The 14,463-nt window shown below is 36.8% G+C and overlaps 1 protein-coding gene across 1 annotated transcript in view; it reads right to left on the reverse strand.

Moving 5' to 3' along the window:
* Positions 1-14,463, reverse strand: part of LOC122567230 (proteoglycan Cow) — a 226,503-nt gene that overhangs the window by 72,386 nt on the left and 139,654 nt on the right. Inside the window, exon 2 of the mRNA XM_043725591.1 lies at positions 4,424-4,481. Coding sequence (XP_043581526.1) covers positions 4,424-4,481 — 58 coding nt within the window. The remainder of the gene's footprint in view (positions 1-4,423; positions 4,482-14,463) is intronic.

Consider the following 14,463-nt stretch of genomic DNA (forward strand, 5'->3'; position numbering starts at 1 on the left):
AACTATTAACCATTGACCCCGGAGAGAGCAGGAAAAAAGAACATTTGCACAAATCGAACCCTTCCAACAACCCCATCGATTATTCCCTCTGATTCGCAGTAATCACGTCGGAGTATTCAAACCCCTTCCACCGACGAACACGTGACATTCGTTTCAACCCCCTAAACGTAACCCTGCCACGCTTACGTTCGGCCGCAGCAAGAAGAAACGTAACGCGGTATGCACAAAGGGCTAACCGACGCGACGGGGCTATTATTATGACCAGCCTGGAATCAGCGACCGGATCCGCGGTTATTTCCGGCTAAAGGGGACAAAGTAATTGCGGCGGGTATACCGGCGATTGGACGCGCGCGCGGCTCTCTCGCCTCGCGATTCAATTTAACGAACGAACCAGTGGAAAAACGTCGCCTCCAGGAAGGGGACAAATCTGATTTATCGATTCCTCTACCTTTGTTCTCTGACTGCTGCTCGGCGAAATTTTCCAGCGACCCGTGTGGAACGCGTTCATACTTTCGACTTTTGACACACGGCTTTGACTAAAAGTTGGCATTATAATTATAATAATCGTACTGCGTGTAATTAGTGGACTGTGGATTTTTGCGCGTTTATGAGAAATTTAAGGATGCGAAAATGCACGGAACGCGCAAAAATGTATAAAATGTGCCAAGATACGGTACTTATTACGATATTTAGTGGTTGAAACGAATTTCTGCCTGGGTTCCGTTTCTCTGATCGCGTTTATGGAAACGTGAATACGAATATACACAGTGTGATAATTTACTGGTAGTGATTTATACGTTAGGAACGTATCAATCCTGATCGGAAGATAATATTAGTATATAAAATATTTGCGAAATGGTGATAAAAGCGGCAAAGATGTGATTTCTGCCGTAGCAGCGAGTCGGAGATGTAGAATAAAGTTTCGTTATATTTTTCAAAATCCTTTTTCTAGGAAATATTTGTTCATTTACGATACTCGTACAGAGACAGTCTAACAATTTGAAAACGAAATGGAATGCATAGTGGAAACAGGTAAATATGTTTCACCCACCGAGTATACAATATTCAAACCCGCAAAGAGTGTACAGAAACGCGCGAATACAAATAAGGTGAAAATTAAAATAATTTCATTAAAAAATAATCCATGGATTTTCCCTGTCTAATATCGATACCATGAGATTAAACGTAAACTAATTTTTCCTCGTTACACGCAGATCAGAAACAAAACGACGAATGATCAGAAACTATCTACGAACGGCCAAACAAATTTCAATAAACCTGTTCGAACAAAAAGTATGATACCGTTTGAACATGTTGGTAAATGAAAGAAATAAAAATAGCAAAGGGAAAAGGAAAAAAGAAAAACAAACATATGGAAGTAAAAGCAGTGAAAGGACGTAACGTGATGGACGATACGATAAAAGATAAAACGGCAGAACTGTAATCGTGGCAATAACAGAACGAGTGCGCGCGATTACATTCATTCTTTGTGTGTCGTTCGCCAAGCTGATCTAACCGCGCAATTTACAAAAGAATTGTATTTGTTTCGTCCGTACAATCGCGTAGCTCCTTTACTAACGATTCAAAACGGAATCCCCTTTCTTTTTGAGGATGCAGCACCGATTCCGCCTCGTATAGTTTCAAAGACGCGCTCTCCACGGTGAAACAAATTCGCTGAAAACGAAAAAATAAAAAGGAAAAAAGAAGAGGGAAAAAAAATAACACGGGCATGGAATCGGACGCACTCTGTGTATAATTAAAACGAAAGGAAAATATGCGAGAGATGAATGAATTCTCGTTGGTCAAAGTAATTGGTTCTATTATTGGCAAGGCGAAAAAATTACTTTGCGTACCTTTTGAAATGTTATATCAAGGCGGAAATTGGCTCAGGAGAATCATTTTTTATTATGAACATTCTGATTGCAACTAGGAAAATATTTTTAGAAGAGTTTTTAATGAAACGTGTGAACGTGTGATAAAGGATCTAGGAATTAAAAGCAGATGAAAATTATGAAATTTGGAGCAGAAACAGAGATACTTTGGAAACGCGTAGCAAAGAGAAAAGGAGATAAATGGAGGAACATAACTGAAAGATACGTAAAAGGAAAGAAAGGAATGAAAGCGTCGAAAGTGTTTCGCATTTTTATCGCAACTATGGATTTTTTAGATTACAAGGGCAAGGGAGCGCGATATTTATTGCTGGTGGAAGAAAGAAAATAATCATAGCAACGAACGATAGAAAGAAATGATTAATTAACCGGATAGATCGAGGAAACCGCGGCAAACGAATTTATTTGCGGATTATATTGGTGCCTAGCAAATGTTGAATATTTATGGAATCGGTGCAGCAACATTGTGCGCATTAAACGAACACACCCCTGGAAACATATTGGCCGGCCTAGGGACGAGAAAACACGATAAATATACTTTTCATAGGATTTTTCTGCGCAAATGACAGAACGCGTTGATATTACGTTTTTCGCCGAATTTATGCTTTCTTTTTCCCACCGATAAATTCGCCACTAGCTTGGTCGGAAAACCATCAACGATACAATAGTTTTCAATAGTGACAAACGTAGAATACGTAAGCTTTATCTCGAATTTGAAACAATTGAACAACAATGTGTAATTAATTTCTGGTCGATTGTCTCTGCGAAGTTTTATGGAGTTTAAGAAATTTGTGAGATAACAGGGAAATCTAAGGTAATTTGGAAATTTTGAACGATCCACTCTTCCATAAATGGTTTCCTCAAATATGATAAAATATTTTAACAATAACTCGAGCAGAAAGTACAGTATCTGCTTTTTGTTTATTTTTGAAAACCACATCTCTCTATACGGCATTAGCAACTACGACTTACACGTATTCTATAATGTAAATATGTCAATAATGTTTGCACATTTAATGCGGTGCAGTTGCTTTAGTTTATTATTTTGTTATTTATTTAACGTAGACCTTCTCTTTCGAGTTTGCATAAAGAATTTCCGGATTTGCGTTATATTACATTCTTTAATTCGTCGATTCTTTTTAAAATCCACATTGCGCTTCATACGTACCAACAATCCATAAAATATGAAATTTCAAACAACCATATATGTTTTGTAACAAATAAACTTTACTTTAGTCGATTAATTAGCGAATTTAATTGGTAAATAATTATGCATCTTAGTTATTAGTTAGTTAGCGAATACTGTTTTCTATAGCCAATGCGAACAATCTATTTTTTTTAGGAAACTCAGAGTTTGGAAAGTAGAACAGTTTCATCGTACGGTGCGTATGGAAAAGTTAATCAGAGGAAAATTTCGTAACAGTATTTGCAACCGTGGCACAAAGTAGTTGGAAGGAAAAGAAAAAAGTTACGTATCCCTCGGACAGATTAACATAATTTCCCTACCAAAGGTTCGCCGAACTTCTTGGCAAACTTTAACGCACCCACCCCCCCTCTCTACCTTTTTTCCTTTCTTCCTTCCTTCTTTTTTTCTTTCAGTGAGAGAATTTGCACTTCAAGAAGTGGGTTAGCCCCAAAGTTCGAAGTAATTGGCTATTTAGCCTGGGAATAAAAAAGAACACATCGGTGGAGAGGGTAGAATAGAAGCGACTAACTTTCCAATCAGACGAGTAACAATCATTTTAATCGTTGTTCGATGATAAATTTCTGATCGCGCCAGAGTCGTCAATTAACAGATATCGCGATTATTAAATTACAACGTACGGTCTGGTTTCCAGGATATGAAAAAATGGGCAATTTGGTGGCACGTTAAAATTCGATTAATTGTTACAGCTTTAATATGTGAATAATAGCGTGATTCGACATTTAGCCAGTGATCATTACCGGCTGTTTTATGTAACGTTAAAATATACAGTGAATTGTAAAATATTTGCACACTCACCTCTTTATTTTTATATTTATATCTTAATTGATAAATATGAATGTAATAAATTTTACACCATCTAGCCATACTTTATTCTGACCGTAAGAAATTGGATACTGAAGTTAATCCGATTATTTGATAGATAAATTTTACTGAAATTCGATTCGTTCAATTGTATCAATAAATTTATTCTTCTATATATTTGTATAGGATAATCATTTCAAAGAACGAGATTAATAAAATTCTCGTTATAGAGCAGTTAATTAACATTAATATCTCGTATCTGAACATCATTAGAGTATTTGTAAAATTTGTTCAAATCTGCTTCCAGCAATTCTATGATTTATAAAATATTCAATCTCTCCTTCTTTCTATGTCACTACACTGATTTTAAAATATAGATCTGATTAAAATTAATTAAATTCGAAGCTATCGGGGAAGATCCTAAATTTAGGATTAAAAATATTTTTTAACGAATGCCACTACATCACGGTCGTCTCGTTGTATACGAATCTTTATTTTCATATCTAATTGAATATTCGATACTTACTATTTGGGTCGTGTATCCATCTTTTCTTATCGCCCACTTTCATTATACGCGTATCATCCTGTAACAAAAGAATATATCCAATTAAAATCATACACATGCAATATCCTTCACCGCTCTATTTCGCTAATTTATTTATTTAAAACATCTCTGAAGGTATTTTTTCAATAATCCGCCGCGAGCACACGATTTTACATGAAATCCAATAATGAAATTCCCTTCATTGTTACGTAACAACGAGTAATCCGCGCTTTGCGTAATCCGAGGTTACAAACACGAAAATGATAACAAAGCTGGTCTGTAGTAAAGGGAAGGAAATGGAAGCAAACGAAACGATCGTTGCTTCCTTCGAGACAATTAAAGCAAAACCCATTTCCCGTTGCTCGAATTTTCATAAATCCTCCATGATCTTTTCTCGATGCAAAGTATGCGTCGTAAAAGCAGCGTACGCCGGCTCGCGAAAATATTCAAACACTTGTACAAACGTTCCATGAATATTTTACATGTATTATACGGAACATTTTCAAAAACTCATTAGCACTGTCATCATTATATCCGTAATATTAATAAGTCTGGCTATTCAGTAGGATCGTCTTTTAATACTTATTACTAAATACTTAAGATGGATATTTACGTTGCACCTAAGTTCTCAGTAAACATTTCGTAACTTTAGTAAACAGTTTCAGATTCGTTTCAAATTTTGCCAATATAATGACGACAGTCGTGTCTTGTTACAACACTAGTGAAATTTTGAAATGTTTTATAAAACATACGCGATATTCACATAAAAGTTTTCTATAATAAGTGTTTAAATAATTTCGTGGTTATATCTTGTTTAAAGTGGCATTCCAATGAAAAATATATGGCACATTGGAAGATTTTCAAGACGTCTTGAGATCAATGATCAGAACAAACTTGTTGTCTTACATTCATTTTTAGATCGATTTCCTCAACATAATCGTGACGCTTGTGTCTCGCCACAGTGACAATGAATCTATACGACACGCATAATATGTGGATTTTTCTATAACAAAAATTTTGTATAAATATTGAAATACTTTCGCGAGCGAAAATATTGCAGCTCGCATTTTTAGCACGGCTGGTATCGAAGGTCGTGGCTCGTGTCACGAGATTCATGGTTCAGCCTTGTCCTGCGCCAACAGTCTTTCGTCGAGTACCGCAATAACCTTGGTTGCGGTCGTGGGCGAAACGACCAACAACGGTCGCTCATCACGTGCATAAAATTCAGGGTTGCGCGGTTAAAAACGAGTCGTTTCAAAGTTTAGGCCGAGGTCGTCCCGTGCTACCGAATACCAAGAGTGAAACGAAGGGATATCGCGAAATGCTCGCGTGATAGTTCACGTGCCAGTTCGCAACAATTCCAGGATAATATCTGAAATACCGAAGGAGAAACTGGCTTCATCATCTAGGCTATATTATTGCTGACCAACAGTTTCGAACGAAACTGAGTGGAGTTCGAGATCTTTCGACCGTGTTTTCCGAGAGGTTGCAGAAATTGGAGAGGTTGCGGACAAAATTCTGAGAGAGTGCTTGGTGAATTCAAAATTACTTTCTATAACTCGTGTTCTTTCTAGACATTGTTTGTTGTTTTATTTTTCTCCTTTTCGATTTTCTATCTTTTCGTTCCATTTACGGTATTGCTCTTTCCCTTGTTCCCCTGTTTTCTTTTTCGTTTGACGTTTTTTTCTTCAATGAATCTTATTGCTGCGTAAGAGAAGAGAGTTCCTTTCATATTTTTCCCCTTTTCGAGAACTGTTTGCTTCTCGAGAACTTCTTACGGGACGTTCGGAAGATCAATATTATTATCAATAATATTGTAAATATTTAAGGTTCTCAGCATTATCGTACGTAAGAAATCCTCTAGACGATTAATGTACATATAATGTCAATGCAACGTAGAGGACCTCAAATATTGACAATAATATTGATGGTGTGAACGTTGCTTTAACGATTCTTATACTCGTTGCATTTTTATTTTACATTGTTTGCAATTATTTTCCTAACTTCGCGGCACTACAACAAGAGCTGATCAATTTTTCTCACTCAACTATCTCACTCTCACACTGTTCTAATGATATTCCACTGTGCACAAGGAAAAATAAAACGTAACATTTTTTCGACACCGATTTACAATATCCATTTACCGAGTGATATTTTAATTTTCATGCAAATCGCACCCACGCTCTGTACGTGGCATTTCGGTAAAAAACGTTCGCGTACTCGCGTCCGAATCATCAATTTACCAGGCTTCCGTTAAAAGTCGATTTTTCTGCTACTTTCTGTTAAACATTCTCACTGCTGTGTAACGTAACATAACAAGCATTAACGCGTTGTCTGTTGATGACTCAACGTTGACGTCATGACCTGGAAGGTGGCTGACGGCACGTTAACGTCACGCGCAAATAGCTTTGAAATGTCGTAGGAAAGATCGACGAGTTTCAAAAGACAAATATTTTAGCGACGATGGAAGGCCACGCGAATTTCACATATTTTGTTCTGACAGCCGCAATAAATTCAAATACACTGGCCGCAAAAAGTATTTCTACATACCATTAATTTCCAACGAAACACTTTTTATCAAGTTTCACATTTCATTTTCATAGCATTAAATTTTTGTAGTCGCATGAAAGTACTATCAGATGATACGAAATGTAATATACCGGGTCTTAATTAATTACAAACTTTTGTACAAATACCTTTTGTAGCCACTGTAAATATACACCGTAGCAACACTTCATTTCCACGAAATGTTATATTATATTTGCGCACTTATTTTCAAGACGATGTGCATTTAATGGGGTGTCCTGAATTAGAACATACTAAAATAGCGTCTTTTTGTGATTTCTTTTAGGAGGGAAAGAAAGAAATGAATTTTTCTTCTCGATGAACTAAAAAAGTTCGTCAAAAAGTTAATTTAAATAATTGTTGTAGCACCTTAAAATTTATTTTTTCTTTTTATAAAAAACATTTTTTCTTTAAACCCATCAAAATTTTTAATTTCACAATATTTTCTGCCTTTTTTTTTAGTTCATCGAGAAGAAGAATATATAATAATTTAATTCTTTTTCGGTTTTTTGTTTCGGTCAAGAATTACGAGGTGGATGTTTCCCGCCGATTGAAAACTGCAGTCCATGAAATAGGCTTAGAAATCTGTTATAATTCCTCTTTGTACTTTAAAAAATTTTTTTTGTATTCGCTAAATATATATAAAACCATATCTCAAAACTCAATAACTTCATTTTTTTCTTTACCTTCTAAAAAGAAATCACAAAAGGACGCTGTTTTAGAACATTCTAATTCAGGACACCCCCTTAAATCATTCGCATTGTTGAACATTGCTTGGTTCACGAAACTAATCTCGATAATTCTAAAGAATTTAGCGAAGGAACGTGCATTGCCGATGACCATCGTCAACGTGTTAAACAAGAGAGCCTCGCTCTCGTCGCGTTTCACACGAGTATGCAATTAGAACGGAATGATATTTTACAATTAGCAGGATAACGGTAGTTTCTCGAGCGAAATTCGAAGACACGAGGGGTGCTGCTTCAACTATTTCGCCGCGTTTCGGACTTTCAAATTGCCCTGCTGCGAATCGCTGCAAACGACGAGACTCGACACCCTGTAATTATCATCGGATGGAATAAGGAATAGCTTAGCTTGTGAAACGCGGCGCAACGTCGAATTTACTGCAGCCAAACCATCGTCCTCGCCTAGAAACGAATTCCTTGTCTCTGCGAGTAATTACAGTGATCGGGAACGTTGCTAATGCCGGCCCTCTCGAAATTTATTAGACACCCTTCGTGTATTTTAACAGGGGGCGTGAAGAACAAGACGCTTCCTCCTGTCATGATTTCCCTGACTCTTTGCCTTTGAAATCCGAATACATCTGAATGACTTTGCCATGAAAACTCTGGTCACATTCAACGGATATTATCGATCACTGACATGTTCAACAATTTATCACTTATATTTCAAAAATTATCAAAATAATTTCTTTAATCTTCTTATAATAGTTTCAACTAATATCAGTATCCAAATTTTCACTTTAAATATTCTAACAACTAAAACCCATAAATATCTCAGATTGGTCCAAAGTGGACATATTGAGTTGGCAACTAAGTGATCACTTAGTTGTCAACCTAATAGTTTCGAAATTATGCTGCTCGTGTGTTAAACGGTACGTATTAACTGTAATGACTTTCGTGTCTTCTTGAAGATTAATATTATTTATAACCAAAGTTGTAGAATACTTTTAAAGCGTGATAACGCGTGTGAGGTGTAAACGTGCAGTGAGCCACTGTATAGCAAAGACATCGACCTTTTGATGAAATTGCATCAGGTGACGCATTATTTATGAACCATAGTGTAGAACAGGATTTTCTTGTGCTTTTGAGCGTCGATAAATATGGAGCGGACGACGAGTTTCCCCAAACGACGAGCGGAACACTCGGCATTCCGATTATGGAAATGTCCGTTTTCCCGTTGATCAATAATTAATCAGCGACGTAATCAGCTTTCGCGGAATCATCTCTTCTACAATGCATGGAATTATGTCGCTGTCAATCCCCGAAAATATGCAGCCGAATAATTCGGCCGCCCGCTGATCGAGAATTAATCATTTTATATGGGCTACGCCATTGTCATGATTCCCGGGCTGGTTTCGAGCATTCGAGGTATTAATTTCTCAAGAAATTACGTCAGTCAGCGGCCTATGTTGTATGCATAGTGAATTGCTCGGGTTCATGGCATAATTTTATTATTGATTAGAACTGAAATAGCTTTTCCAAAGAAACTAAGATCGGACAACTTTTTGGAAGAATTGGAATTAAAATTGAAATTTGTGATTCATGGGGAAAATTTTTGAGAAGAGTTTAATAATTCGCTGCGGATCAAATGTTCATTATCTATTTTATGGGAGAAGAAATAATGTTTGTATAACATCCGTTCCGTACATCGAAGGAATTTTCATGAATCATACGAATTTTCTTGATTTTCCATTTTTGTTCAGCATACTAAGATTAAAAGAATCAAAGAATCAAATTCTTCCTTTTATATATACAGTATATATTTTTGATCTGATTATTAGAATATATAAGTGGTTCTTTCAATCAGGTTCATGAAACAGGATATACGATGAGGAGGTTTAAAGATATTTTTGTTTAAATAAGACTAAATAAGATAATGAAGGTAGTCGCATTAGATGCTCAACAATGTTGGTTAAACAATGTGCCTTAGGTGCAACACACAATTGCGTTACGTTAACAGCAACAACTTGTACCACGGACTTCCTCTAAAGCCTCTAACAATTAATTACGCTACAAATATTAATACATAACTATGCCTCATAGAAAGCTACCTAACTTTCCGAGATTGAAGGTATTAAAATTACAAAGCAACTTACAAAATTACTATTGAATAATAAGGACGACAGAAACTAAAAGGGTAGAAAATGAAAGAGGACAGAAACTAAAAGCTCGTCAAGAAATTCTACACATTCGTCTCTTTCCTAGAGCAAAAGTTTAATTTCTAAAATTGTTAATACACATCATAGTGTTTAGATTCAGAAATTCAAAGTTGCAGAATTATATACTGAAATGTAATGTGAATAACAAATAAAAATTCTTTAATTCCCCATCGATAAATTTCAACACACGTTTGACTCTCTCTTAGTGCAAAGGTTTAATTTCTAATATTATCAGTATGAAAGAATCCAGTTTCACGAATTCAAACCTCTCTTCACCACGTACACCGAAACGTAAAATTTATATTCCCACTAAAAATTCTTCAATAAAGTAGTTTATAAAATTGTTCAATTAATTTTCGAAATTATTAATATCAAAGAATCCGGATTCGCGATATCAAAGCTCTATTCATCACGTATACCGAAACGTGAAATTTTTATCCCCCCAGAAAATTCTTCAATTCCTCATCGATAAATTCTACACGCGTTTCGTTCACTCTACTGGAGCAAAAATTTAATTTCGAAAATTATTAATACCATAGAATCTGAATTCACAAATTTAAAACTCTAGAATCATCACGTATCTATCTATCCATCTGTCTATCTATCTAGAATCATAGCGAAACGTGAAAAATTTTTATTTCTAATAAAAATTCCTCCAATCATCTCGATTTTAAGATTTTCCAATTGCTCATCAATAAACTTGACACGTTCGACTTTTTACTCTAGCGTCGAATGAAATTTTCGTGCTACTTAACTCTCGAGGCTCGTACGAGATCGCGTATCGATCCACGTGAATTTAACAAGGTCGTTCGCCGGATGCACGAGGATCTCTTCCGAGGGGGTAGATGTGCGTCGTTTCAACTAGGTGCATAACCTCCTATCGCATCGTTATTCCGTTACTCCCGGTCGAGATAACCTGCCACTTTTCGCCCGACGCGAGCCGACTGAATTATTCGTCGAGCCGAAAATGGCCTTTCAAGTCTATGAAGAACTGCTTTTAGGAGCAGGTCTCACTCGTCTACGGTGTATGCATTCCCGGGCACATGCTCCCGCGTTAAACAGTTCCGGATAACGTTTCTCGAGAGACGCGCCACGATTCTTCCGGTTTCATTCATCCCGTTACGCTTCTGCTAACTTTCTCGACTTTTTAAAATGCTTGCATGATTTTTGGATATACGAGGATTGGTTAAAGTTAGAACATAAGACTCGCTTTCTTATTTCGCTTTTTGTCGCTCGGAGAAATATTTCATTTTAATATAGTGTCGTGAAAATGAGAAATACTCGAAATTTGGAATGAAGAATTGTCGTGAAATTTTCTGAAATTTAAAAATGAGAGTAGAATGACTGAAAAATATCGACAGATCTTAGTTCTTGTAGCATCGAATAACAGCATCTATTGGATGCGAACGATGTAAATATACTGTCTAACGATGAATATTTTCTTATGTAAATAATGCATTAAATATAGCAAGTATGCCAAAGCACGTAACGAAGAAACAAGAGAAAGAAGCAACAAGAAGGAAACAAGCCTGTTGGTACAAATTACAGCGCGATGGAATAAGTAGAAATGGACTGTGCGTAGTCAAACGGTGTTCTTAACGAAGAAACTCGAGAAATAACGGAGATGCAATTAGAAAACTCTTCAAATAACAAAATCTAACATCATAATTGCAATATTTCATGAATTTCTCGTTCTAAAAGTCATTCGTTTAATTTCCTGCTAATTAATTTTGAATATTTCCTAGCAGATTCTGTCTTCAATCTTGTTTCCTCGTTTCATCTCGCGCCCATCGCGTCTGATTACATTCACCACTCGCTTCGTTATCATCTTGCAGGACAGGATATTAGTCTGACGTCGAGTAAGTCGAGACGATCATCATCAATTAACATGCTTACTTGAAGCTTGTTCTTCTATCAACAACGAATTTTTTTCCGTAAATCAAAATTCGAGACGCGAGCAAGATTTGTAAGAAAGAAAAAGCGAAGGGGAGAATCTATGGAGGAACTGGGCCACGGAAGTTGGCCAATTAAGTGCCTTTCCACAGCTCTAGCTACTTGGTCTGAACTTGTTTCGAACCGCAAACGCGTGTCTGGTTTCCTTCCTAGGTAAACGACTCGTCGGCGAAACAAAACATTCCCGACGAATCCCTTGTTTGTTTTTAGCCTTCGTTTGTCCGCAGCTAAAATATCTCGTGATGCAGTTTCATTCCGGAAATTTTCTTTCCATTCGTTTGACAAGCATTCTTTAAAGTACGTATAACGATAAATAAGGCAAAAAGTCTGATGTGGATTTAGCAAAATTATTTCTCATCATCCGAGGACCCTCATAATATAGAGACTAACAATTTTTCACAACCAACAACACTTATTTTTATATACCGGACGTAAATTGAATATTACGCAAATCTGTGAGCATATTTCTCTAATAATTTAAGAGAGATAGAAATTTGTTTCAGCAAATATATTACAACACGCGTAGAACTCTTTGCATCTTTGCACTGTTCAATTTTCAATAAATCATAAACATTCACACAATTACCATCAACATCTTCACATTCAGTGACGAGATGATTTTTTGAACAGAGATCAATTGCGTTATCTCAACTTACCCTATCAACGATTTCACTGATTTGATTAATTTCGTTGGCAAGATTTTCCTGTTATTAACTGTTTTTTACTCCCAAGTTTTTCATATCAATGGAATATATATGTTTTCTACCATTCTTAAAGTATAGCAATGACACAACAATGCCAATAACAATAATGACATTAATATTCGTATTAATAGCAATAATAGCCAGCGTTACGCGGAAAATGGATGACATCGTATTACGAAATATCCAAACATGCGGAACATTGCACGACGTCACGTCGCGAGATATTTCGTCCACGGACGCGAAACGCTCAAACACGATCCAAGAATATTGCGAAACGTCCCCTCCGATCTAGAGATCTTCTCTTCTGGTGGCTGGCAAATATCTCTTTTCGTCGTCTGGACGTCTAGAGAAATGATACGTGGAGGGGAGAGGGTTAAAAGAGGTTGGAGAGGCGCCAACTGGAAGCGTCCTGTAAAAATGGCCCTGCACGCGGAGAACGGCATCGACATTTTTATAAGTCGATTCTACGTACCACGTCGACCGTGTCTACGGTATTCCGCAGAAGAGTTCACCGGAGAGGAAGGTGAAAACGTGTGTCTGGAAATTGTGCACGAGCTAATTGGGTCGGGAACTTTTCTAGTTTGGCGTTTCCACCGTATGATGTCTCGTGTCTCGTAATTGCTGGCTCCTCGTTTTTTGGCTGTATTTCGAGCAGATAATCTACGATAGTTTAGAGATTGGATAAGCGTCTAATAGTTCGTCGAATTGTTCGGCATTGCCGAGGAATTTGGAAACGTTTCTCCTGTTAATTTCTCATTTGGTAAAGTGGTGATCCGTTAAAGCCAGCAAGACGTTCCAAGTTTTAGAATTGTCTCGATTCAAAGATGCTCTTCGGTTCGACTATCGTCATTGCTTGTTTCTGCACATAAAGCCCATGTAAAAACAAATACGCAGAGGAGATGTACTATAAACCGACATATCACGGTGAAAATGTAAAGCTTAACAAATGTAGACATTGACAATGAGCGATCGATTTACGTCGGATTTTAGCAGAGATATCGACTAACGATAAATATAATAATGTCTACTATTCCTAATAAAAGCGTTAATTTACCGGTCACATATTTATTACGCGATATTATCGCGCGAGATAGCGATGTTTATTAGGCAATCTAAAATTTTAAGCGAAAATTGCACGATAGAAATGTGGAAAAACGTTGTTATAACTAGGAAGCTGTTCAATGACAATGTAAAATAAATCGCGATATAATAATACGCTAAAATATGACAGAAAGGTATATTTTTACGCGAACGATGGTCCACTGATATGACACGAAAAAGACATTTACGTGACGCTGATACACGAGTCGCTCGAAAGCCATGTTCTGATTAACTTTAAAAATCGAAATGCATACGACAAACGACAACAACGAACTATATTCTTTCAAATTAACTCTATTACTATAGTCTTCGCGTGCTATCTCATTATGATAAATAAATTAATGAAAATGAAATATCATTTTCCAGACGTTGAATATTAATCATGCGTCATCTGGATAACGCAAGATTAATAATTACACGAAAGTGAGGTATAACAATGAAAGAATTCTCGTCTGAATGAAAATATCGGCACAAATATCATCGGCTCGTCGTATTCTGAGCAGTTCCTCTTTAAACATTCAATCTGCAAAGCGACCCAACGGAACGATCAACTTTTTCCCCGCTATTAATACCTGCCCTTTTGCCTGCCACTATATTAAAAGTGAGTGGAACAGTGTCCGGGACGAGGCGGTCACCGTAAACGCGAAACTTTACCAATTAAGCAGACTGTCGCGCGCCTTTTCACTGTTATTCTAGGCTCGAGGGTCGGGCCTCGATCACTGCCTCGAAAATTCTGTGCCCCGTGATTATCCGCGGTCGTCATCGGTCATCGTTTCCCTCAAATTCACCCAGGATCGCCT

The sequence above is a fragment of the Bombus pyrosoma genome, linkage group LG4 (genome assembly GCF_014825855.1).
Source record: "Bombus pyrosoma isolate SC7728 linkage group LG4, ASM1482585v1, whole genome shotgun sequence".
NCBI classification, from domain to species: Eukaryota; Metazoa; Arthropoda; class Insecta; order Hymenoptera; family Apidae; genus Bombus; species Bombus pyrosoma.